We start from the raw sequence: 27,792 nt of genomic DNA on the forward strand, positions 1-27,792 counted from the left end.
GGCATCACACAGTTGCCGCAGATTTGTCGGCTGCACATCCCAAAGATGCTCCATACAAGGCAGGATGGATCCATGCTTTCATGTTGTTTACGCCAAATTCTGACCCTACCATCCGAATGTCGCAGCAGAAATCGAGACTCATCAGACCAAGCAACGTTTTTCCAATCTTCTGTCCAATTTCGATGAGCTTGTACAAATTGTAGCCTCAGTTTCCTGTTCTTAGCTGAAAGGAGTGGTACCCGGTGTGGTCTTCTGCTGCTGTAGCCCATCTGCCTCAAAGTTCGACGCACTGTGCGTTCAGAGATGCTCTTAGGCCTACCTTGGTTGTAACGGGTGGCGATTTGAGTCACTGTTGCCTTTCTATCAGCTCGAACCAGTCTGCCCATTCTCCTCTGACCTCTGGCATCAACAAGGCATTTCCGCCCACAGAACTGCCGCTCACTGGATTTTTTTTCTTTTTCGGACCATTCTCAGTAAACCCTAGAGATGGTTGTGCATGAAAATCCCAGTAGATCAGCAGTTTCTGAAATACTCAGACCAGCCCTTCTGGCACCAACAACCATGCCACGTTCAAAGGCACTCAAACCACCTTTCTTCCCCATACTGATGCTCGGTTTGAACTGCAGGAGATTGTCTTGACCATGTCTACATGCCTAAATGCACTGAGTTGCCGCCATGTGATTGGCTGATTAGAAATTAAGTGTTAATAAGAAGTTGGACAGGTGTACCTAATAAAGTGGCCAGTGAGTGTATATATATATATATATATATGTGTGTGTGTGTGTGTTTATAGATAGATAGATAGATAGATAGATAGATAGATAGTTAGAATTTTTTTTTTTTACCAATTTTCCACCTGGTTCCTTCACTTTTTCTCTGACATTCCCACCATCATCATGGGTGACTTCAACATCCCCATCGACACTCACCAGTCGGCAGCCTCCAAACTCCTGTCCCTTACTTCAACTTTTGGACTTACTCAGTGGTCCTCCTCAGCCACCCACACAGACAGACACACATTAGACCTGGTCTTCTCCCGTTTCTGCTCCCTATTTAACTTCACAACCTCCCCTCTCACTCTATTTGAGCACCATCTACTCACTTTCTCATCACTGTCCTCCACACCCATGTCCAGCATCATGCACACCTCCGCAGAAATCTCGCACATCTAGACCCTTGCACACTCTGACTCTTTTCAGCCACTGTCCTCCATAGCTTCACTCCACGACACAGACACTGCCACTAGTTTCTGCTATGCCACTCTGGCATCAGCCATGGACTCGGTCGCCCCGTCATGCATAGCAGAGTGCGATGAATCAATAGACAACCCTGGCACAATAACATCACTAAAAAGCTTCGGCAAGTATCCAGAATTGCAGAACGGCGTTGGAAGAAAACGGCGTTGGAAGAAAACGCATTCGCAAGATGATTTCACTGCACTCAAACAATCAACACTCGCATTCAAATCAGCTATCACCTCTGCTAAACAGGCCTACTTTACATCCCTTGTATGTACATCCCACAACCCCAAACAGTTGTTCAACACCTTTAACTCCCTCCTCTGCCCACCACTGCCCCCTCCCGACTTTCCTAATCTCTGCCGAGGACTTTGCCACGCACTTCAAAAATAAGATAGACCAAACAAGGCAAGTCTTTGTTGTCCGACCACCACGACCCCTTTGCAAACTCACCACTACACTAATCCCATCCCTAACCCATCTCTTCAATCTATCACTCAAAGACCTCACCCTATCCTGGATCTCCTCATACCTTACCAACCGCACATTTAGCGTTTCCTACTAGCATACTAGGTAGTATCTAGGTACATCTCACCCCCTCTCTGTTGGTGTCCCTCAAGGCTCTGTCCTAGGACCCCTTCTCTTCTCAATCTATATCCTTAGCCTGGGACAACTCATAAAGTCTTATGGCTTCCAGTACCATCTATATGCTGATGACACTCAGATCTACGTCTCTGGCCCAGATATCACCGCTCTGCTCTCCAGAATCCCAGAGTATCAGCCTTATCCTCTTCTCCTCTCGCTTCCTCAAACTCAATGTGGACAAATGTGAACTAATTATCTTTCCTCCATCTCGCACACCTTCCCTACCTGATCTATCTATCACAATAAATGAATTCATACTTTCCCCTGTCCCGGTAATCCGCTGCCTCAGAGTAACCCTTAACTCTGCCCTGTCCCTGCACATCCAAGCTCTCGCCACCTCCTGTCGCCTCCAGCTCAAAAATAATTCCACAATCCGTCCTTTCCTCAACTCTCACTCTACCAAAATGCTTGTGCATGCCCTAATCATCTCGCGCCTCGACTACTGCAACGTCCTCCTCTGTGGCCTACCTTCTAACACTCTCGCACCCCTCCAGACTGTCCTTAACTCTGCTGCCCGACTAATTAATCTCTTTCCTCGCTACACTCCTGCTTCCCCTCTTTGCAAATCTTTTCACTGGCTCCCTATTTCTCAGTTTATCCAGTTTAAACTGCTAACACTGACCTACAAAGCCATCCATAACCTTTCTCCTTCGTATGTTTCCAAACTAATCTCTTAATATCTTCCCTCACGTAATCTCCGATCCTCCCAAGACCTCCTTCTCTTCTCCACACTTATTCGCTCCTCACCCAATCGCCTTCAAGACTTCTCCCAGATATCCCCCACCATCTGTTATTCTGTGCCCCAACACGTCCGGTTATCCACCACATTTGGATCCTTCAAACAGAACCTGAAAACCCCTTACCTACTGTCTCCTTCCCCACAATCCTGTAGAATGTAAGCCTGCAAAGGCAGGGTTATTTTCCCTCTGTATCAGTCTGTCATTGTTAGTTTTACTGTAAGTGATATTTGTATTTTGATGTAACCCCTTCTAATGTACAGCACCATGGAATTAATGGTGCTATATAAATAAATGATAGTATATACATACATACAATACCGTTCAAAACTTTAGGGTCACCCAGACAATTTTGTGTTTTCCATGAAAATTCATACTTTTAGTAATCAAATGAGTTGCCAAATGAATTGAAAATCTAATCCAGACATTGACAAGGTTCGAAAAAAAGATTTTTATTTGAAATAATAATTTTCTCCTTTAGACTTTGCTTTCGTCAAAGAATGCTCCCTTTTCAGCAATTACAGCATTGCAGACCTTTGGCATTCTAGCAGTTAATTTGCTGCGGTAATCTGAAGAAATTTCACCCCATGCTTCCAGAAGCCCCTCCCTCAAGTTGGTTTGGCTTGATGGGCACTTTTTGCGTTCCATACGGTCAAGCTGCTTCCACAACAGCTCAATGGGGATGAGATCTGGTGACTGCGCTGGCCACTCCATTACAGATAGAATACCAGCTTCCTGCTTCTTCCCTAAATAGTTCTTGCATAATTTGGAGGTGTGCTTTGGGTCATTGTCCTGTTGTAGGATGAAATTGGCTCCAATCAAGCGCTGTCCACAGGATATGACATGGCGTTGCAAAATGAAGTGATAGCCTTCCTTATTCAAAATCCCTTTTACCTTGTACAAATCTCCCACTTTACCACCGCCAAAGCAACCCCACACCATCACATTACCTCCACCATGCTTGACAGATGGGGTCATGCACTCTTCCAGCATCTTTTCAGTTGTTCTGCGTCTCACAAAGTTTCTTCTGTGTGATCCAAACACCTCAAACTTGGATTCGTCTGTCCATAACACTTTTTTCCAATCTTCCTTTGTCCAATGTCTGTGTTCTTTTGCCCATATTAATCTTTTCCTTTTATTAGCCAGTCTCAGATATGGCTTTTACTTTGCCACTCTGCCCTGAAGGCCAGCATCCCGGAGTCGCCTCTTCACTGTAGACGTTGACACTGGCATTTTGCATGTACTATTTAATGAAGCTGCCAGTTGAGGACCTGTGAGGTGTCGATTTCTCAAACTACAGACTCTAATGTACTTGTCTTGTTGCTCAGTTGTGCAGCGGGGCCTCCCACTTCTCTTTCTACTCTGGTTAGAGCCTGTTTGTGCTCTCCTCTGAAGGGAGTAGTGCACACCGTTGTAGGAAATCTTCAGTTTCTTGGCAATTTCTCGCAAGGAATAGCAACAAGAATAGACTGTCAAGTTTCATGTGAAAGTTCTTTTTTTCTTGCCATTTTGAGAGTTTAGTGGAACCAGCAAATGTAATGCTCCAGATTCTCAACTAGCTCAACGGAAGGTCAGGTTTATAGGTTCTCTAATTAGCCAAACTGTTTTCAGCTGTGCTAACATGCTTGCACAAGGGTTTTCAAGGGTATTCTAAACATCCATTAGCCTTCTTACACAGTTAGCAAACACAAAGTACCATTAGAACACTGGACTGATGGTTGTTGGAAATTGGCCTCTAAACACCTATGAAGATATTGCATTACAAACCAGACGTTAGCAGCAAAAATAGTCATTTACCACATTAACAATGTATTTCTGAATCATTTAATGTTAGCTTCATTGGAAAAAACTGTGCTTTTCTTTCAAAAATGAGGAAATTTCTAAGTGACATTTAACTTTTGAACAGCCGTGTTTACTCATAACAATCTAAATATATAGCAGATTAGATAATTGTTTACATATGCTAATATCTTGCTGCGAGCATTTAAAGAGTAATTGTTTTAATTTTTATTTCATATATCAATAATACACATGAAAATAAGCAACTTTGTTATATGTCTTATTAGAGAAATCATACATGATAACATCTGAAATCTCAGTAATGGGAATGTCTGTCTTCACTGAATATAGATTTTACCTCAGAATTGAGAATTTTGATAATGATGGATCAATTTTGGCAGAGAAAGGAGCCTATTTCTCTGATAAGATATATTACAAAGTTGCTTATTTTCAGATACTGTTGATTTATGATTCAAAAATTAAAATGACAGTTACGCTTCAAGCATTCCCAAAATTTTATGTCTGCAGGGGGAGGAATGTCTAAATCTTTTGAAGTCCATTTCTCCTGCTGAAGCAGATGGAACAGTGGAACGCCTGTCTTTGTGGGCAAGAATTGCTTTACAAGAAAATCCTGACAATTCTGAGGAGGTAAAACTGACTAAATGCTACATATATGATTATTTATTATTTGTATATTTTATATCTCATTGCTTATTTTTTTTCTTATTGCAGTGCAGGGGAGATCAAAAAATGATAGCGAAAACACTTGTAGATATTCTGAAATTCCATGTGTGTGTTCTGAAAGGTTAGTTATGTGTATTTCTTACATGTTCATTTGTATATTAATTGCATACTTGATGTTGCTCATTAGGTATAGCCAGCAACTGCTGTCTACCAACATGTCAGAGTCTGAGTGTGTATATGTATGTGTGCGTGTATCTGTATATATATAAAATAAGAGCGGCTAAGTGGCAAACAACATATATACCGGGTACACAAATAGGAATCCACTTAGTAGTTTATAGGAGAAAGAAGAATTTGGCACTCCAAAGATCAAATGCAAAAAGTTTATTATAAGGTAAGTCCATAATAGTGCAAAAATATTTTGTAGTTTGATATTAACGTTTCGGCCGTAATGGCCTTCCTCAGAACAAGTTGCTGATAATCAGAGTGTAAAGCTGGTGACAACGCAAGAAAAAGACAGCACAAAGATTCCTTACCGGCGCTTAGGAGAAAGGCACAACCCTTTCTGTCGCACAGGGAGTATCCCGGGGTGGGCCGCAGTCTCCTGTCCTTCAGGAGACGCTTGGCTCGCCTCTGTCGAGGACATTTGGGTCAGATAGGTGATATCTTCAGGACATAAAGTAGAACTCATTTTGCACCCCAAGGTAATTTCTTTGAATCCTGCCCCCCAAGGTGCCCCTCCCTGAATCAGGGTTTGTTCGTGGCCGTTGCCTCTCTTCTATGAACAGGTGTCATCATTCTTGTTCCACATCGAGCATTTTCCAGGTTTTTATTCAAACGTTTTTGTAGGTCCAAAGAAGGTCGGGTCTGTTCGATCCATCCTGGATTACAAGCTGCTGAACAGGAGAGTGCGTCTATGACATTTCAGAATGGAATCCATTCGTTCAATAATTGCTTCCATGGAATCGCAAGAGTTCATGTGTTTGGTGGTTATAGAAGACTCTTAACTCCATGTCTCGATTTTTAATGGTCATCAGAGATTCCTTCGGTTCGCGGTACAGGAGAACCACTTTCAGTTCATCGCTGTTCCTTTCGGTCTGGCAGGATCTTCTTAGAGGCCTACTAGTTCGAGTCCAAACAGACAAAGTCACGGCGTTGTCATATGTTAACCAACAGGGAGGAACCCAGAGTTCTTTGGCCATGACCAAAGTCTCCAAGATCCTTCTCTGGGCAGAGAACATGGTTCCAGCAATCTCCACAGTGCATATTACTGACGTAAACAATTAGGCTGCCGACTTTCTCAGTTGAGAGGGTCTAGCGACAGGAGAATGGTCTCTGCATCATGACGTCTTTCATCAGATTTGTCTACGGATGTAGATCTCATAGCCTCCAAGATGAACAGACCCGTTCTGCAGTTTGTCTCCAGGTCCCGGGATCCCCTCGCAATAGGTGTCGACGCCCAATACCCTGGTCACAATTTTCTCTTCTATATCTGTTCCCGGCTCTTCCCCTGCTTCCCAGGCTGTTGGAAAAAAATAAGGGAGGAAGAGATGCTGGTCACCCTAATAGCTTCAGATTGGCCCAGGTGGGCCTGTTAACCAGACGTCCCTTGGAGACTCCCATACAGACCATATCTGTTTCTTAGGGCCCCATCTTCCACCAGAATTTTTGGTCACTCGATTTCATGATGTGGCTCTTAAGTCAGTGGTTATAATGCATGCGTTTGTATGCGTTTTTAGTTTCAATGAGTTTTATTTTGAAACATAATATCAAAAAAATAACAAAACAACAAAAATCACTCTCCAATGCAAGGGAGTACATATTGTTATTTCAACAATCAAATATTAACAAGGGTGAAGACAAGACAGAGGTGGGGGTAGGGTAAAACACAAGGAATCTAGTTACACAAGGGTTATGAATTTACAATAATAATTCCAAAAACTGGTTCATGGTAACCATTTCTATTATGAAACTAATGACATCAAAATCATATACGTATGAGCTCAGATTTATTGGGCCTCGGAGGAGTACGAAGGGACTTATTACTTTAATATACAGGGGTCTGATGGATACCTTTTTATTGGTGCATCCGTTAAGGATAAAGGAAAAATGGGTGGCGGACGTGGGCCCCTTGTCTGAGTCCCAGTGGGAGTCGATATTTCAATACATCCCCAGAGTTTCCCTAAGTGAGGCTAAGAGGGTGTCGCAGTTATTACTGGTGTATAGGGTGTACAGGACCCCGGTATGGATGATGAAGGCAGGACTGAGAGGTGACTCAAAATGCCCAAGGTGCGGTGAGGAGGATGCAGATTTGGTACATATGATGTGGTCGTGTGCTCGCCTCCAACTCTTTTGGGTGAAGGTGCTTAATTTGATCCAGGTGACAGGAGTAAATGTGGTGTGTAACCCGCTGACTTGCCTTCTCGGCTGTATGGATGATATTGCTACGGATGAGTATGGAAGGTTGACTATTGCAAGATTGTTGTATGCTGCGAGGAAGCTTATTGCGATACATTGGTTGGATGAAAGACCACCAGGAAAAAAGGAATTTATAAACAAAATAAATTTTATTGTCCTCATGGAAAGGAATATATACATCAACAGAGGTCAGGATACAAAATTTGAAAATGTGTGTGTTGCGGATGGATGGATTACCCAGGCGTGGCTTTTGCTGAGTTATTGCAGAGTAGAATGGGGGTTGTTTAGTTGCTTCTGGGGGGATTTCTACATGTACAGGTGTGGTTTTGTAACGATTGGTACCATCTTTCAAGAGGTGATGTTGTCAGATGGTTTTATTGGATATCGGCCAAGGGATTGGGGGGAGGGAGGGAAGAGGGGGGGTTGGTTAGGGGGTAAGGGTGTTGTTTAGTGAAGTGTGGGTCGCTCCCCCCTATACTGAGCATGGGTAAGTTTGCAATATATTGATTTGACAGCGGCGGTTTTTGGTACCATTTCTCGGTTTTTTGAGGAACCATTTGATATTGAATTTTTTACTGAGTTCGATATGCTGCCATAGCTACATTTATTTGCTGTTCCCTGGGGATGAATTTTGGTGACTCACTTACAGCCTGGCCTACCGTGTTATTCCCTTTTGATATCTCTGTGGATATATAATGCTTACTGCATGTATATTTAAGTTTATTATGGATTTGTTCATTATTGAGTTTGTGTAATAAAATTTATAATTGGTTTTAAATATAATTTTGTGGACATTTGTACTCCTTTCGTCTTTGGTTCTGTATAATTGGAGTTGTTCTCTTGCTTGGGCACCCTTGGGGTGTTTACGGCGGGACTTTTACCCTCAGCTACAAGATATATCGGTGCTTACTGATTACGGTTGTATATGAGTTATTGCAGAGTAGAATGGGGGTTGTTTAGTTGCTTCTGGGGGGACTTCTACATGTACAGGTGTGGTTTTGTAACGATTGGTACCATCTTTCAAGAGGTGATGTTGTCAGATGGTTTTATTGGATATCGGGCAAGGGATTGGGGGGAGGGAGGGAAGAGGGGGGTTGGTTAGGGGGTAAGGGTGTTGTTTAGTAAAATGAAAATGTATTAATAGATCTTGAATTTATTGTACCTGTCTGGAAATTGTATCACTCTGTTACTGGCGTGTCATATGCTTTAATAAAAACTATGTGATTTAAAAAACTATATAAGTTCTGATTCAACCCAACTCCAGATCTTGAATCACTAAGGAGATAGCCCTAGGGCCAGGTCTAATTGCAGGTTTGAATTTAGACCAATCCGAGGGTTCCATACTTAGAAGAAAGTTCTAGTTACTTCTATTTGTTTATATAACATAATAGTATTCATTCTTTCTTTTACCAGAGATATCGATAGTGAAGAATTTTTCCACTTTGCCGCAATATGGATCTTGGTGGCCATACACAAATAATAATAATTTTTATTTATATAGCGCCAACATATTCCGCAGCGCTTTACAAATTATAGAGGGGACTTGTACAGACAATAGACATTACAGCATAACAGAAATCACAGTTCAAAATAGATACCAGGAGGAATGAGGGCCCTGCTCGCAAGCTTACAAACTATGAGGAAAAGGGGAGACACGAGAGGTGGATGGTAACAATTGTTTTAGTTATTTGGAGCAGCCATAGTGTAAGGCTCGGGTGTTCATGTAAAGCTGCATGAACCAGTTAACTGCCTAAGTATGTAGCAGTACAGACACAGAGTGCTATTGACTGCATAAAGTGCATGAGAACATGATGCGAGGAACCTGATTGTTTTTTTTTTTTCTTTTAAATAGGCCACACAGGGATAGTTAGGTTAATGCGTTGAGGCGGTAGGCCTATCTGAACAAATGCGTTTTTAAGGCACGCTTTAAACATTGGGGATTAATCGTATTAACCTAGGTAGTGCATTCCAAAGAATCGGTGCAGCAAGTGTAAAGTCTTGGAGATGGGAGTGGGAGGTTCTGATTATTGAGGATGCCAACCTGAGGTCATTTGCGGAGCGGAGGGCACGGGTAGGGTGGTAGACTGAGACCAGAGAGGAAATGTAGGGTGGTGCTGAGCCATGGAGTGCTTTGTGGATGAGGGTAATAGTTTTGTACTGGATTCTGGAGTGGATGGGTAGCCAGTGTAATGACTGGCACAGGGTAGAGGCATCGGTGTAACGGTTGGTGAGGAATATAATCCTGGCAGCAGCATTCAGGACAGATTGGAGGGGGGAGAGTTTGGTTAGAGGGAGGCCAATTAGTAGAGAGTTACAATAGTCCAGACGAGAATGAATAAGTAAAACAGTAAGAGTTTTTGCAGAGTCGAAAGTAAGAAAAGGGCGAATTCTAGAAATGTTTTTGAGATGCAGATAAGAAGAGCGAGCCAGTGATCGGATGTGGGGGATGAATGAAAGCTCAGAGTCAAGTATGACCCCAAGGCAGCGGGCATGTTGCTTTGATGTAATGGTGGAACCACACACGGAGATGGCAATGTCAGGCAAAGATAGGTTAGTAGAGGGAGAGAACACGAGGAGTTCAGTTTTTGACAGGTTCAGTTTCAGATAGAGGGAGGACATGATGTTAGAGACAGCGGTAAGACAATCACTGGTGTGATTGGCGTGATAACAGGAGAAGAAGTGTATAATTGGGTGTCGTCAGCATAGAGATGGTACTGGAAACCAAATCTACTGATTGTTTGTCCAATAGGGACAGTATACAAGGAGAAGAGGAGGGGGCCTAGGACTGATCCTTGAGGAACCCCAACAGTAAGGGGAAGGTGAGAGGAGGAGGAACCAGCAAAACATGCAGTGAAGGATCGATCAGAGAGATAGGAGGAGAACCAGGAGAGAACGGTGTCCTTGAGGCCGATGGAGCGGAGCATAGTGAGGAGGAGCTGATGATCCACAGTGTCGAATGCTGCAGAGAGATCCAAGAGAATTAGCATGGAGTAGTGACCATTAGATTTAGCTGTTAGTAGGTCATTAGAGACTTTAGTGAGGGCAGTTTCAGTAGAGTGTAAGGAGCGGAAGCCAGATTGAAGAGGGTCAAGAAGAGAGTTATCTGAGAGATAGCGGGTAAGACGGGAGTGGACCAGGCGTTCAAGGAGTTTAGAGATGAAGGGAAGATTAGAGACAGGTCTATAATTAGCAGCACAGTTTTGGTTGAGGGATGGTTTTTTAAGTAATGGATGTATGATGGCATGCTTAAATGAGGAGGGAAAAATACCGGAAGTGAGAGAAAGGTTGAATATTTTTGTTTTGTTAGGTGAGAGGTGACAGCTGGGGAAAGGGACTGGAGGAGATGTGACGGAATGGGGTCACTGGTGCAAGTGGTTGGGCGAGAAGATGCAAGGAGCCTGATTACTTCTTCTGTAACTGGTTCAAAGTCAGAGAGTGAACTAGATGCAGTGGGGGAGGGAGGACAGTGCATGGTATGAAGAGATTGTTAGATGATTTCTTGTCGAATGTGGTCAATTTTTTCTTTGAAGTAATTGGCCAGATCGTCAGTACGGAGATCCGTGGTTGGGGCCTGCTCTCTTGGGTTGAGTAGGGACTGGAAAGTGTCAAAAAGACTTTTAGGGTTATTTGACAGTGAGGTGATGAGGTTGTTGAAATGGGTTTGTTTGGAGAGGTGAAGGGCAGAGTTGTATGTTTTTAGCATGAACTTATAATGGATGAAATCTTCGGGTAGATTAGATTTTCTCCATAGACGTTTGGCGCACCTGGAGCACCGCTGCAGGAATCGTGTTTGCAGCGTGTGCCACGGTTGTCGCCGTCTGTGCTGAGTTGTTCTATGTATAGGAGGTGCAGCTTCATCCAGGGCACTTTGCAGGGTTTTATTGTAATGCTTCAGAGCAGAATCAGGACAAGAGATGGAGGAGATTGGGGCCAATGAGGACTGCAAGTTCTTCATAAGTTTTTGGGTGTTAATGGACTGTATGTTTCTATAAGTGTGGAAAGTGGGGGGTGACCTGAGCGGGATGGCAGTTCTTGATAGAGAATGAAAGAAGGTTGTGGTCAGAGAGCGGAGTTTGTGAAATTGTCCACTGAGCAAAGCCGGGAGAAGACCAAGTCAAGGGAGTTTCCATCTTCATGTGCTGGAGAGTTAGTATGCTGCGAGAGGCCGAAAGAGGAGGATAGAGATAAAAGGTGAGAAGCAGATGGGGAGAAGCAATGGGGATGTTGAAATCACCCATGATAAGGGTGGGGGTGTTACAGAAGAGAAAGTGTGGAAGCCAGGTGGCAAAGTGATCCAGGAACTGATGAGAGGGGCCGGGAGGACGATACACCACTGCCACTCACATGGAGAAGGGGACGTTGAGTCTGACAGCATGGACCTCAAAGGAAGGGAATGCAAGTGAGGGTACTTGGGGGATAACTTGGAAGGTACATGTGGGTGAAAGGAGCAGACCAACGCCTCCACCTGCTCTGTTGTTTGATCTTGGGGTATGAGAAAAGTGTAGTCCACCATATGAAAGAGCAGCAGCAGCGGTGGTGTCTGACTGCTGGATCCAGGTTTCAGTAAGAGCCAGGAGATTAAGAGAGTTCGAAAGGAAGAAGTCATGAATGAAGGAGAGTTTATTACACACAGAGCGAGAATTCCAAAGGGCACAATTGAAAGAGACAGAAAGCATGCATGGAATATTAATAAGGTTAGAGGGGTTTCTGGGTGTAGCAATTGGGAGGTTTGACTGGCTATAACATGGGGGGCCGGGGTTGGGAGAGATGCCTCCAGCAACTAGGAGAAGGAGGAAAGAAAGAGTGAGCAGATGGTTAAGTGATTTGTGAGAGCGTCTCTTGTGTTGGATGGTGGGACTGAATGGATCTGCGCTGTTAAGAAATGTGAACAGAGCATGAGTGCTATACATAGGAGAGGCAAGAACAGAGGGGCCGATATGGATGGAGTGTAAAGAGTTTATGCAAGGATTGTATTTGATTATACAAATACATATGGTGAATATTTGTTCTGTTCCAAATGAACTGGGATTAGGTTTAGATTGTCTTACCTGTCTTCTTCCCTGTCTTACTGCCATGTTATAACTGCCGAGTACTTAGAAAAAAGTAGTTTGAATAAATGTACACGAATAATCGTGCACGAATGCATCCCCAAAGTATGTCTACATTTATAGAAGGCTACCTCTGAAATGTCACTCCCCCCCCCCCCCCCCTCTCGTTAGCCATCAATCTAACTCAGTTGAGACAGCAGGACACAATAAATGTAGTGATCAGATAAACAAATGTCCAGGTCCACATGGATCATAAACCGCTTTGAAACAGTTATGTGATCTCACTGCATGAGGACAAGCAGAAGTGAGTTAAATATCTATAAACAAAACCAAATGCATAAGATGGCTAACATATATAGATATAAGCAGGATTCAATGCCGAAGATAGAATGACTCAGATACTATTCAAGCTGCTTGCTGTCAGGGAGTGGAGCAATAGACATGCAGAGAATGAATGATAAGTTTACCATTCAGGCTGCTTGCTGTCAGGGAGTGGAGCAATAGACATGCAGGATATTTCAGTTCAGAGAATGAATGATAAGTTTACCTGTAAGAAGAGAAAAGAGATGCTTGTTATATTCTGCCATGTTATAACTGCTGAGTACTTAGAAAAAAGTACTTTGAATAAATGTGTAATGGAAATTTTTTTAAAATCGTTGGGGTCTGTTTCCCATCAAAAAGGTAGAAGGTTCCATATCAGTTGATTCACCGAACATTTGCTCTATCAGACGTTTCACCTCTTTCCATAGATCAGCTACTACTATACAAGTCCACCTGATGTGTTTCATGTCAACCGAAATATTGCACCCTCTAAAGCATTCGCCAGAGGCACTTGTGTATATAGTATGGATTTTTTCTCTTACATAATAAGCTCTATGTAAAACTTTCAGAGAAGTCTCCACAAGTGAAGTTTGAAAACTGCCTTTTGATGATGTCACAGCTACGGTACCATTCATCTATTGACATATCAAATCCTCTTCCCATTGTAACGTGTTTTCATTTTTTATCATCATGAGGCAGACTAATGGTAGAATAAATCAGTGAGATTGTTCCTCTTCCCAACTGATCATTTAAACACTTATTACTCTGTCGCCTCATTGGGGGACACAGGACCATGGGTGTTATGCTGCTGTCCAGTAGGAGGCGACACTATGCATAATCTGAAAAAGATTAACCGTGGCTCCTCCTCTGTAGTATACACCCCTGGACGGCGTCAGCCTTCTCCAGTTTTTGCTTAGTGTCGCATAGGAGGCACACCTAAGTTTTTTTTTACTCCCGTTTTTTTCCGACGGATTACAGATGAAGAAAAGTTGGTCTCCTGTGAGACTACCGGCATGGCTCCTTCCTCGGCCCCCTATTACGGGGTGCCCGGTTGAAGTAGAGATGGCTATTCCCCATGTTGCTCCTTCCCCAGTCCCTCGGGTGCTGGTTCGAAGTCGAGACTCCCCCTCCTTCCCCAATTCCTTTTGGTTTCCGTGTTGAAGTCGAGGCGAGGATAAAGGCCCGTGAAGGTGACAACAGCACCCTCCCTATTCCCCCTCTGGGGGCATTAGGTTGAGACACCTCAGGTAGGGCCTGTACAGGCAGCATTCTGCAGCTCCCAGCAATGGGCCAGCACACTGCGCCTGCATCCAGGGACCCCAGCCCAGCTGCGAGCTCCTGTCAGGGCCGGGGGAGTGCTGGCCGGCATGGCACATACAGACACAGGGCTCCCTGCGCCCCTGTCTCTGCTGCAGCAACAGCTCTATACTGTCTCAGGGGGACCCCTCACAATGGCCCCCTCCTTCCGCTTACAGCCCCACCGCTATCCTGCCTTTAAATCCGGGGGGGGGGGGGTCCGGTTCAGATCCGACCCCCCCCCCCCCCCCCCCGGACTTCTGCACCGGCCTGGAGCCATACTGGGCATCAGGCATCTAATTTAGGCCCCGGCTTCGGCCTAGCTGTAGCCGCCGCCTCCTCCCCGCCCCCCGGATGACAAATATGACACTCTACAGTGTCATAGAGGGGGTGGATCGAGACAGAAAGGGCGCGTTTTTACACAGCTTTGTCGCCTTTTTCTCTGCTCTCCGCCCCCTTCTCCCCCCCCGCCTCTTCTCCTCGGCGGCCATTTCTACTGCAGCAAGGATTAACCCTGCATCTCCCGGTCAGCAGGACCAGGCCAGCCAGTCTCCGGGGGGCACAGGACTGTGGATCTTCGGCGCTGGACCTAGGGGCATCTGGTGGGGTAAGATCACAGCTGGGATGTTTTACTCGGCTGTGAATCCATATTACCTATAAGGCTCCCCTATAGGTTTCTCTACCCCTGTAAGGTCCTCTGCAGCCAGCCCTTCTGCACTCTGTGCACTATGCCGGGCTCAAGGTCCAAGAGAACCAGGCAGGACTGCTATTATGCATTCTGTACAGCCTGCAGGACCGCTCTCCCCAGTGGCAGCATGTAACGCGCTGCCAGGACTGCATCCAGACTACTGCATCAGAGCCCCAAGAAGCCCCTGCCAATGCCTCGGTGTCTAATGCCACGCCGGATTGGGTCCCTCAGAAGTCGCAATCTATGACGCAGTCTATAGATAACAAACCTCCACATTGCTTCAGGCTCTGCAGAGTCATGCCTCGGCTATGACCGTTACCCAGCAAAGGGAGAGCTTGACTCAGGAACAGAACGACCTGGCACATCCAAGTCTAGGTCAGGACGCAACAGACCCATAGGTCAAGTCCATCTGCGTCATCCCATACCACACGGTCATCCCCTTCTAGGGAGAGACACCGTAGTTCCAAGTCATCTAGACCGTCCCCTACCAGGGGCAGACAATGCAGATCTCCGCAGTCCCCGACCAGAGAAGGCCTCCTCCCCAGCTCACCCATCAGGGGACGCCTCAGTGATACACAGGATTCGGAAGGCATCTGCGACTTCGACTCAGACAGGGAAACGGAGGGGTCCCTGATCCCAATCCCCCCTAGCAATACAGCGCTAGTCGAGGACATAATCTCTTCCATCCATCGGGTGCTGGACATTTCTAATCTGTCACCAGAGGATTTCCTTTGAAGGACCTCTGAAGCCGCCTAAGGTTTTCTCTAACCACCCAGAGTTTAAAGCGATCCTTATAGAGCAGCTCTCACAGCCTGAGAAAAAATTCGCTAATCGCAAATATCTGGAGGCAAGGTACCCTTTCCCACAGAAGGACACCAAGGAATGGACAGATCCACCCGAAGTGGACCCCCCAGTCTCTAGACTAGCAGCACAGACTCTCCTTTCACTGCCAGATAGCTCAACCCTTAGGGACGCAGCAGACCGGCAGTTAGAACGCATGGCTCGTTCAATTTTCGAGGCGGCAGGGGGCCTCCCTGGCTCCCGCGTTCGCTTCAGTTTGGGCTGCCAAGACCATTCTGGCTTGGGCCAAAAATTTACAAGCTGGCCTCCAAGCATCTGCTCCTGAGCTGTCGGACCAAGCGGTTCAAATAGCAGTTGTAGCAGATTACATGCTTCATGCAGCTCTGTATTCAACAAGGGGCGTAGCGGGGATAGCATCAAACGCCATCACGATTCGGCGTATCATCTGGCTGCAGAATGGAAAGCGGACGTAGCCTCAAAGAAGTCCCTCACGCACCTCCCGTATCTCAGTGGGTGACTTTTCAGTGAAAAGTTGGACACAATGATATCCAACGCCCCCGGGGGGGGAAAAGTACCTCTCTTCCTCAACTGAAACCTACACTTACAAGAAGTGTAACAAAACCGATTCTGATTCTTTCGGAATTCCTCGGGCTGGTCCGTCTCGCGTCCAGCACAAAATCGTAACCGTTCCCCACACAGGGACAACTCATGGTCGACGCAAAGGTTGGACAAGACCTGGCAGTTAAAAGAAGGCCAGTCAAAGCCCAAATGAGGTAAACCTCAGATTTTTTCCTCCTCATGACTCACGGACCCCGGAAGACATCCCACCCGTAGGCGGCCGACTTTGTTCTTCCAGCAAGTCTGGATGCCTTCTACAGAAGACAGGTGGGTCAGGGAACTAGTGTCTTCCGGATACAAGATAGTGTTCAACCTCCAACCCACCGAACCGAGTCTTCCTCTCTGTCCCCCCAAAACCGCCAGCCAAGGCTCGTGCCTTCCACCAAGCGGTTCCTTCGCTTCTTCAAGCAGGAGTCCTAGTACCGGTTCCCACGGCCGGGCGCTTCCGAGGGTTCTACTCCAATCTATTCGTAGTCCCCAAGAAAGGAGGCAGCTTACGGCCCATACTGGACCTAAAACAACTCAACAAATATGTACGGGTTCGTCACTTCCGCTGGAGTCCCCTTCGGTCCATCATTGTGTCCATGGAGAAGGGAGAATATCTCGCCTTCATAGAAATACAAGACGCATACCTGCATATACCGATTGCACCTGCTCGTCAGAAGTTTTCTCAGGTTAGCAATCGACCAGGACCACTACTAGTTCGTGTCTCTTCCTTTCGGACTCGCCACGGCTCCCAGAGTGTTTACCATGGTCATGGCAGCCACCATGGACGTCCTGCACTCCAGAGGCATAGTAGTCGTTCCATACCTGGACGATCTACTCATCAAGGCTCCTACCTTCAAGGTCTGCGAGCTCAGCGTCTCAATCACAATCGACACTCTGAGTCGCATGGGCTGGTTAGTCAACCTACAAAGGTCATCACCAACCCTGAGTCAGTCTCTGACCTTCCTGGGAATGCTATACAAAACCTCCAGGGGTCTAGTGCTCTTTCCCAGGGACAAGGCACTGGCTCTCCGCCTCGGAGTTCGTATCCTCCTCCGCAAACCCCCTCGATCTCTCCGGTTTGCCATGAGTCCTCGGCAGGATGGGGGCAGCAATAGAACCGGTCCCAATTTGGCCCAGTTTCACCTCAGGCCTCTCCAGCTAGTCATTCTCAAGTCCTGGGACAGGAATCCCTTTCTCTCTCGACAGGGAGTTCCGGCTAACGTTGTCAACCAAGAGGTCCCTGCACTGGTGGCTCAAGCCAGCCTCGCTAAGAAAGGGGAAATCCTTTCTCACAGGTCAGTGGAAGGTTCTGACCACCGATGCGAGCCTGACGGGTTGGGGTGCAGTGCACCTACACCACAGGGCACAGGGCAAGTGGTCCCCAGTGGAAGCGACCATGCCCATTAACATCCTGGAAATTCGTGCCATCCCCTTGGCATTGAGGGCCTTCTATCACTTACTGGCAGCCTCTCACATCAGAATACAATAGGACAATGCCACCACTGTGGCATATGTGCATCACCAAGGAGGGACCCGCAGTACCCAGGCGATGCGAGAAGTGTCACACATCGTCAACTGGGTGGAGGACATAGGCTCGGTTCTCTCGGCGGTCCACATTCCGGGTGTGGACAACTGGGAAGCAGACTTCCTCAGACGACAAGGAATAGATTCGGGAGAGTAATCTCTCCATCCCGAAATTTTTCGTCAGATCTGCCATCGCTGGGGGACCCCAGATGTGGACCTAATGGCATCCCACTTCAATGCCAAGGTCTCCAACTTCATGGCCAGAACACACGATCCGCGGTCGCTCGGAGCTGACGCTCTGATTCAGGACTGGACCCAGTTCCAGCCTGTGTACATTTTTCCACCTCTCCCCCTGTTATCCAGAGTGGTGAGGAAGATCAAGCAAGATGGAGTTCCAACCATCTTAATCGCACCGGTCTGGCCCAGACATACATGGTATGCCGACGTCGTACAACTTCAGGAGATGCCCCCTAGCGCCTCCCCGACTGCCCGGATCTTATATCTTATATCACAAGGCCCGTTCTACCACCAGAACTCAGGGGCTCTCAATTTGACGGCATGGCCCTTGAAACCTGGGTTCTAACCCAGGCAGGGCTCTCGACGGACGTCATTAGGACCATGATCAGGGCACGTAAGCCAGCCTGTGTCAAGATCTATGACCGTACCTGGAAAGTTCTCTTTACCTGGTTCGAATCTCGAGGCCAGACCCCATTCCCTTCTTCCCTCCCCGAACTACCTGGTTTTTTCTCCAATCGGGTCTGGAGGCCAGGCTGTCCCTGGGCTCGCCTAAGAGCCAGGTGTCAGCCCTCTCAGTGATTTTTTTCAAAGGCGCATTGCTACCAAGCTGCGAGTAAGGACTTTTCTTCAGGGGGTTTCCCGATTGGTTCCCCCCTACAGACGACCACTAGAAACGTGGGACCTCAACCTGGTCCTGACAGCATTGCTGGAACCACCCTTCGAACCCCTTAAGGAGGTCCCGCTCCGCCTTCTCTTCCAGAAGGTGTTTTTTTCCTTGTGGCAATCACCTCGCTACGCAGGGTGTCTGAACTGACAGCACTCTCCTGAAGACGGCCCTTCGTGGTTTTTCACCAGGACAAGGTAGTTCTCCGTCTGGTCCCTTCCTTCCTTCCGAAGGTTGTGTCCAACTTCCACCTCAATGAGGAAATTTCTCTGCCTTCCCTTTGTCCGGTCCCGGTTCATAGAGTGGAGAAGGCTCTGCATGTGCTTGACCTTGCCAGGGCATTGCGTATATATGTGTCTAGGACTGCGTCCTTCCGGAGGTCTGATCCCTTTTCCTTCTTCCGGAAGGCGGCCGCAAGGGTCTCCCTGCTTCCAAAGCTACCCTTGCCAGGAAGATCACATCCACCATACAAGAGGCCTACCGCCTTAAGAATTCTCCTCTTCCAGCCGGTATTACGGCACACTCTACACTGGCGGTAGTGGCCTCCTGGGCCATTCGGCTTCAGGCTTCGGCACAACAAGTGTGTAAGGCGGCCACTTGGACTAGCCCACACTCGTTTACTAAACACTACAGGGTTCATACCCAGTCCTCAGCGGAAGCGAGCCTGGGTAGATGTGTTCTGCAGGCGGCGGTGCCCCAAGTATAGGGGCTTGTCTGCACAATATTCGTCCATTGCTTCCCACCCAGGGACTGCTTTGGGACGTCCCATGGTCCTGTGTCCCCCAATGAGGCGACAGAGTAAAGGAGATTTTTGTGTACTCACCGTAAAATCTCTTTCTCTTAGCCTCTAATTGGGGGACACAGCTCCCACCCTGTTGCCCTTTTCGGGCCGTTGTTACTGTTGAGTTCTCATATTGTTCTTTGAGCTCGTACATAGTGGCCTTCTTATAGGCATGTCTATGTCATTCATGTTACATTCCTCCTACTGCTTTTGCACAAAACTGGAGAAGGCTGACGCCGTCCAGGGGTGTATACTGCAGAGGAGGAGCCACAGTTAATCTTTTTCAGATTATGCATAGTGTCGCCTCCTAGTGGACAGCAGCATAACACCCATGGTCCTGTGTCCCCCAATTAGAGGCTAAGAGAAAGAGATTTTACGGTGAGTACACAAATCTCCTTTTTCAAACCTCATTGGCTGAAGAGTTGTTTTACCTGGAAGAATTTGTTTGGTGAAGTGGAATATCTGATTAATACGCATAAATTCTCTGACTGGAGGTTCATACTTCTGAACAAATTCCTGTCTATCCAGCAAAACATTGAATGGGGAGCAGAGATGCTTAAGTATATTTATTCCCTTCAACGTCCACCAAGAGAGAAATTGTGGCTCAAGGCCTGGTTGAAACATAGGATTATGCAATGTCAGTCAGTGGGGAGGGGTTAGATTGCAATTTATATTTGAATCGTACTTTCCTCCAAAAAGTAATGAGTGGGATGTAAAAGGTGATGTAGATATTAAATCCTGTGGAAGCCGCTGTGGACCACATTAGGCCAGGTAGCGATGAAGGTCTAGAGAGAAAAGATTCTAAAAGAACCCATCTGGGTTTATTATTACATGTGCAAGTACTAATTAATTGAGCAATCTGTGCTGACTTGTAGTAGAGTGCAAAATTAGGTAGGGATATCCCCCCCCCCCCCTTCCTATGAAGGAACACGGTTTTTTTTGCAATTCCGTTTTTTTTCCTAACCATAGAAACTTAGACATCATCATGTGCAAATGGGAAAAAATTCTAGCTGGTATCATAACCTCTATATATCCTAAGATATATAGAAAACGGGGAAAAGACACCATTTTTATTGCATGAATTCCACCGAGCTAGGACAACTTTGAGGATGACGATCTATTTAAATCAGTTTGAAAACCCTGAATCAATGGAGTGTAATTCCATTTGAATAAAGTTGCCCTGTTAACTGTTAAGTTAATACCAAGATAAGTTAAATAATGCTCTTTGCATATAAACCCAAATTGGGATGCTATATTATTTTGTTCTACTTTTGAATATTTATAAATAATGCTTCAGATTTATCAATATTTATTTTTAGGCCTGCGATTATCTCAAAATCATGGAGGAGGGAGAACAGGTGGGGGAGTGTAGTATGAGGGCTAATTAATGTAAAAAAGGAGATCATTCCCAAAGAGGCTGGCTTTATGTTGGTCTCCCAGGTCTTCAGGGCCCAGTATTTTCTGATTTTTCCTTATAGCCTCCGCTACAGGTTCCATTGCAAGTGCAAAAAGGGCTAGGGACAGATGGCAACCTTGCCTAGTTCCTCTCTGAATATTTATTGGAGTAGGGTGTGTCGATGGAAGTAAGCAATGGGCCTATCATATAACAATTTGAGGCACGTGATAAGTTTAGGAGAAAACCCAAATTTAGATAAAACCATAAAGAGATATGACCAAGACACTGTATCGAAAGCTTTTTCAATATCCAGGGCTAATAATAGGAGTCGCTTTCGGCGTAAATTAGCTGTGTGAATGATATTTAACTCCTGTCTTATGTTATCTGGCGCTGGTCTCGTTGGTATAAAGCCAACCTGATCCCGATGAATGAAATGAGGAAGAATTTTGTTAATCCTATTAGTTATGACAGATGTAAAGATTTTTTAAGTCAATATTTAAAAGAGGTATAGGGCTATAGTTTTTTGTGAGAAGATGGTCTCTCTTGGGTTTAGAGATTAGTTACATGCGCCACATAAAACTCAGAGGGCATTTGTGAACCATTTAAAAGCGAATTACAAAAGCTCTTTATATATGGTATAAGCTTCTCACTAAATTTTTTATAATAAATTGCCGTAAGACCGTCAGGTCCAGGTGGCTTTCCTTTTTTTAATTTTTTAATTGTGAAAACTATTTCTTCTGAAATATTTAATTGAAGTTGTTGTGCCGTGGATTCAGTAACTTTGGGTAGATGAAGATTGTGGAGGAATGAGTCTAGTAGTAAAGGAGGGGGTGGTTGCGTAGTACAAACTCTGATAATACGCATTGAAAGAATTATAAATGGTGTCAGGGTGGGCTGAAGTCTGTCCATTAGAATCTTTTATGGAAGATATGATATTAAGTGACTCTCATTCTGAGCTTACGAGCCAACATCTTATTGGATTTATTGGCGTGTTTATAGAATGTGGCTTTAGTCCAGGTTAAGGCCCTCTCCATCTTAGAAGTAAGGATAGCATCTAATTGTAATTTCGTATCTTGGATTTGTTTAATTACCGTATTTTCCGGCGTACAAGACGACTTTTTAACCCCTAAAAATTGTCCCAAAAGTCGGGGGTCGTCTTATACGCCGGGTACGGCGTGTGCAGGGAGCAATCCTGGATGGTTCCCAGGGTCTGAAGGAGAGGAAACTCTCCTTCAGGCCCTGGGATCCATAGTCATGTAAAAAAAAAAAGAATAAAAATAAAAAATATGTATATACTCACCCCTCCGAGAAGCCTGGCTGTCACCGCTGCAAGCGTCTGCCTCCGTTCCTAAGAATTGCAGAGCGAGAAAGACCTTCGATGACGTCACGGTCAGGTGACTGGTCACATGAGCGGTCACGGACCAATCACAAGACAGTGACGTCATCGAAGGTCCTTCACGCTCTGCAATTCTTAGGAACAGAGGCAGATGCTTGCAGCGGTGACAGCCAGGCTTCTCAGAGGGGTGAGTATATCCATATTTTTTATTTTTATTCTTTATTTCTTACATGACTATGGATCCCAGGGCCTGAAGAAGAGTCTCCTTTCCTTCAGACCCTGGGAACCACACGCTGTATAAGATGACTGGGCGTATAAGATGACCCCCGTCTTATACAGCAGGCATATCCCAAATTCCATATTTTATATGGAAAAGTTGGGGGTCGTCTTATACGCCCAGTCGTCTTATACACCAGAAAATACGGTAAATATAAAGATGTAAAGAGTTGGTTAGCCAATTCTAGTTTTATTCGTTGATTTTCCAATCTAGTCTGTAGCTCAGACCTTTTTTTTTTTCTTTTCTTTTTAGCCGCCAACTTAATTAAGGAGTAGGTAATATATTTTTTGTACTAGCCATATCATTCCAGGTGAAGATTCTTTACCTTTATTAGTTTCAAAAAAATTTACCAAATCCTCCTTAATAAGAGTAGTGTTAACAGGATCAGCTAGTGAAGATTCTTTAACCCCTTCACCCCCGGAGCTTTTTCCGTTTTCGTTTTTCGCTCCCCTCCTTCCCAGAGCCATAACTTTTTTATTTTTCCGTCAATATGGCCATGTGAGGGCTTATTTTTTGTGGGACAAGATGTACTTTTGAACGATACCATTGGTTTTACCATGCCGTGTAACAGAAAACTGGAAAAAAATTCCAAGTGTGATGAAATTGCAAAAAAAGTGCAATCTCACACTTGTTTTTTGTTTGGCTTTTTTGCTAGGTTCACCAAATGCTAAAACTAACCTGCCATTATGATTCTCCAGGTATTTACGAGTTCATAGATACCTAACATGTCTAGGTTATTTTTTATCTAAGTGGTGAAAAAAAATTCCAAAGTTTGCTAAAAAAAAAAAAATTGCGCGATTTTCCGATACCCGTAGCGTCTCCAATTTTCATGATCTGGGTTCAGGTGAGGGCTTATTTTTTGCGTGCCAAGCTGGAGTTTTTAATGATACCATTTTGGTGTAGATACGTTCTTTTGATTGCCCGTTATTGCATTTAAATGCAATGTCGCGGCGACCAAAAAAACGTAATTTTGGCGTTTTGATTTTTTTTCTCTCTACGCCATTTAGCGGTCAGGTTAATCCTTTGTTTTTATTGATAGATCGGGCGATTCTGAACGCGGCGACACCAAATATGTGTAGGTTTGATTTCTTTTTAATTGTTTTATTTTGATTGGGGCGAAAGGGGGGTGATTTGAACTTTTATATATTTTTTAATTTTTTTTATATTTTTAAACACTTTTTTTTAAATTTTGGCATGCTTCAATAGCCTCCATAGGAGGCTAGAAGCATGCACAACTCGATCGGCTCTGCTACATAGAGGTGAAGTACAGATCACCTCTATGTAGCAGAAATGCAGGTGTACTTTGAACGCCGACCACAGGGTGGCGCTCAAAGTAATTGGCCATCAACAACCATAGAGGTCTCAATGAGACCTCTGGTTGTTATGGCAATGCACCGCTGACCCCCGATCATGTGACTGGGGTCAGCGGTGCGAGCACTTCCGGCTGCACGGCCGGGAGCGCTAGTTAAATGCCGCTGTCAGCCCTTGGCGGCATTTAACTAGTTAATGGGCGCGGGTGGATCGCGATTCCGCTCGCGCTCATTGCGCGCACATGTCAGCTGTACAAAACAGCTGACATGTCGCGGCTTTGAGGTGGGCTCACCGCCGGAGCCCACCTCAAAGCAGGGGATCTGCCAGCTGACGTACTATTCCGTCAGCTGGCAGAAAGGGGTTAATCTCCATCTATATAGCCTGGAAGTAGTTATATTAAATTTGAAAACTGAGACAATCGCATCATGGTCTGACCACGAAGAAGGGTGTGTGACGTGTGTATAAAACTGCTGGAAGTGAGGTAGCTGTTGTCAGATGAAGGTCATTATTTGAGTATGTTTTATGTGCTGGGGAAAAGTATGTGTAGCCCCTTGACATCCCATTTTGCAGGTGCTATATCTGCAAAAATATGAACTGTGTTCGGTAGATCGGGCATCGTAGAAAGGCCTCTTGTCCCCGCCAAGATCAAGTCCCGGGTTTCCTCATGAAGTAGTTTAAGAATGACATCTCTAGGATTATTGTCTGAATGGGGACTTTCCCGCAGCTCTATGTATTCTAGTTATATCTAGCAGAGCTAGGTCTGTTTGTGGGAGTAAGGCAGCGAAAAGTGCAGTGGCCGTGTCTTTAAGGGATGAGATTTCCTCAGGTAGGCCACGAATGCGTAGGTTACCTTGTGGGATCTATTTTCAATGTCTTCACATTTTAATTCTAATTCATTGATGCGCTCAATGTGCTGTTTAAGAGCCCCCTGATCCTCCTCTAAAGAATCAGCCACAGCGTCCATCTTTTCCTCCAGTGTTGATGTCCGTTGTGCAATATCCTGTAGCTGAGAAGTGACAGACAGCATAGCTGAGGCAAGTTCTGCCTTAAAAGTTTACTGCAGTGCTTTAATTAGCTGTGCTGTGTGTACTGTGGTGTTGCCCTGAGGCGAAGAGTCACCCGCGCTGACTGCGGTGTTTACCTGCGATGGAGGAGCGGAAGAAGCAGGGGAAGCTTTAGTGGCGGCAGCCATTTTGGTGCGCTGCCTCCTCTGAAGAGTTCAGTAATCGGGCGGGTTACTGGCTGTGCAGGACCTCCCTTCTTTGACATCTCACCCCGGAGCTCCCCGGTGTATATATAGACTTCATCGGTGCCTGAACTGCCACGATCCGAGTGCTTGAAAGGGCTATAAATAGCTTGCTAGGGAGCAGAGCTCAACAGCACAAGTCCGTCGCCATCAAGTCCCGCACATGCGCCCCCGTTTGTATGTGTTTTTGCATGCTTTTGCATTGTTTCTGCGCATGCGTTCGAAATTTCCATGAATTTTGCTATGCGGCAAATGCTGTTCCTGGAGAATTTCCTTGTTAAAAGCTACACACAATGGGTGTGTGTCATGGGAATTCTGTATATAGACCCTACACACATGAAATCCTCATATTTTGCTGCTGTATCCAGCTGCAAGATAGATCTTGGCGTGGAGAGCTTCTATTGAAATCTGGATTTGGTATTGAAATTGGCTTTTGCCTTTGCTGTGGCCTGTGTAAAAGAAAGAAGAACAGAAAGATGGAGAATACATCGTCATCGCTACTGGCAACATCCCATCGTTGAAGTCCGAGAGAGCCGTGGAGCCTACCACTCGTTGTACACCGAGCTGCGTGAAAACCCGGAGAAGTTTTTCGACTACACGAGGAAGTCGGAACAGAGCTTCGATGACTTGCTGCAACGTGTCCGAGGATCCATCACCAGGCAGGACACACAACTACATCGAGCAATTGCTGCTGAGAAATGTTTGATGGTGACCCTGTGGTACGTAATTTTGAAAAACAAACACATGTCGTTAGTATTATGTGTTTATGTGTTATATTATTATTTGTTACAAAGGCCATGTACTTATTTTTTTATTCCACTTTCTGTTTGGCAGATTCCTGTTACCGGAGAGACCTTATCATCTCTACATTTTCAATTCTGGATTGGAGTGTCCACCCTTTCAGGGATTGTCGGAGACAACTGTCATGCTTTATGTGACTTTCTGCTTGCAAAACGATAACTGAACTGTGGCTGGAAAATGCTGCAAAATTCAAGGGAATTTGTAATTTTCCAAACTGTGTGGGGGCTGTGGACAGCAAATACATTTGGATTATGAAACCTGCTGGAAGTGGATCCGAGTATTTCAATTACAAAAAATACTTTTCGATTGTTCTTATGGCGATTGCAGATGCTGAATGTCGATTTATCGCCGTTGGCATTGGCTCATTTGGACGAGGAAATGACTCAGACTTTCAAAAACTCTGACATGGGCCAACGTTTGTATGGTAATAATTTCAATTTTCCATCGCCACAACCTCTTCCGAACACTGAAGGACCGCCAATGCCATTTGTTGTGGTTGGGGATGAGGCATTTCAAATGTGTGCCAGCCTCATAAAACCGTACTCGAATCTGGACTTGAATCACACCAAAAGGATTTTCAACTACCGACTGACAAGGGCACGAAGAACTGTGGAGTTTGCCTTTGGTTTGCTGGCATCTAAATGGTGCATTTTGGGAACACGAATCAATCTAAAAACTGAGAAAATAGATGATATGGTCAAAGCGTGTGTTGTTATGCACAATTACATCCTGGGTAAAGAGCGACAACAATTTGAACTTGACAAAACTGTTGCTAGCACTTTGCAAGATTACCGTGATCACCTTCTGAGGACTATAGTGGAAGTTGCCCAGATAAGGGATGTTTGCTACTTACTTTGTTTCGGATATTGGACGTGTGGCATGGCAAGACGATATGGTTTAATACGCTTGTAAGTAAATGTACCTGTAATGTTTGCTGACTTTACTACTAATAAAACACCTCAAGTGAAACGCCTGTTACTACTTCACTCAACAATACAATACACACGTGTGTGTTTTCACATAAAGAGACAAAGAAAACACAGGAATTGTGCAAACAAAATAAAAATTTTATTTACCAACAACAAACAACAGTTTATTTTCCATTAACCAACATTTGGGTTTATGTTCCTGGTCTGTCTGACAGTGAGATATTATGGACCTTGGGGGTGTTGAGCTGTGAGGATTGGGCGGTAGTCGATTATGAAGTGGTTACAAGGGAAGGGGCAATAAATTGCAGGATTGGCTCATGGATGGGACTCGACACATTGGGAGTAGACGACACATTAGGAGTAGAAGCTTGGGAAGGGATAGCAGCATCTTGCAGCGCTGGAGTCCTGGGTTCAAATCCCATCAAGGACAACATCTGCAAGGAGTTTATATGTTCTCCCCGTGTTTGCGTGGGTTTCCTTCGGGTTCTCCACATTCCAAAGACATACTGATTGGGAATTTAGATTATGAACCCCATCGGGGACAACTATGATAACGTGTGCAAACTGTAAAGCGCTGCGGAATATGTTAGCGCTATATATAAAAATAATAATTAAAAAAAGGATAGACAAATTGGAAGGGAGAGACACAAGGGAAGGTAGTGATATATTTGACAACAGAGACACATTGGGAGGTGAGGGTGGAGGTGGTAGGTCCAATTTTGGCCATCATTTTTTGCTCCGAGTCTTCATTTTCCTGTGCTGAGCAGAGTCACTAATGGGAGTCTGTTTTTTTTGTTGGTACCTCTGCATTTCTTGCTTGGCTGAGTGGGAGTGGTGGCTTCTGTAGCAGTGTGCTGGTGTGCTTCTGGACTGGGCAGAGTGGTGGATGCTGCATGCTGGCGTGGTGCTGCACTCGGCAGCATGGTGGATGGTGCATGCTGCAGGGGTGTTTCACTCGGCAACGTGGGAGATGCTGCAGGGGTGCTGCACTCGGCAACGTGGTGGATGCTGCATGCTGCACTCTGGAGC

The 27,792-nt window shown here is 45.4% G+C and overlaps 1 protein-coding gene across 1 annotated transcript in view; it reads left to right on the top strand.

Annotated features, from left to right (window-relative positions):
- KNTC1 (kinetochore associated 1) overlaps positions 1 to 27,792 on the top strand; it is a 352,480-nt gene that overhangs the window by 157,039 nt on the left and 167,649 nt on the right. The window contains exons 31-32 of the mRNA XM_077293161.1: positions 4,928 to 5,047; positions 5,132 to 5,204. Coding sequence (XP_077149276.1) covers positions 4,928 to 5,047; positions 5,132 to 5,204 — 193 coding nt within the window. The remainder of the gene's footprint in view (positions 1 to 4,927; positions 5,048 to 5,131; positions 5,205 to 27,792) is intronic.

Source organism: Ranitomeya variabilis, chromosome 1, assembly GCF_051348905.1.
Source record: "Ranitomeya variabilis isolate aRanVar5 chromosome 1, aRanVar5.hap1, whole genome shotgun sequence".
Classification (NCBI taxonomy): Eukaryota; Metazoa; Chordata; class Amphibia; order Anura; family Dendrobatidae; genus Ranitomeya; species Ranitomeya variabilis.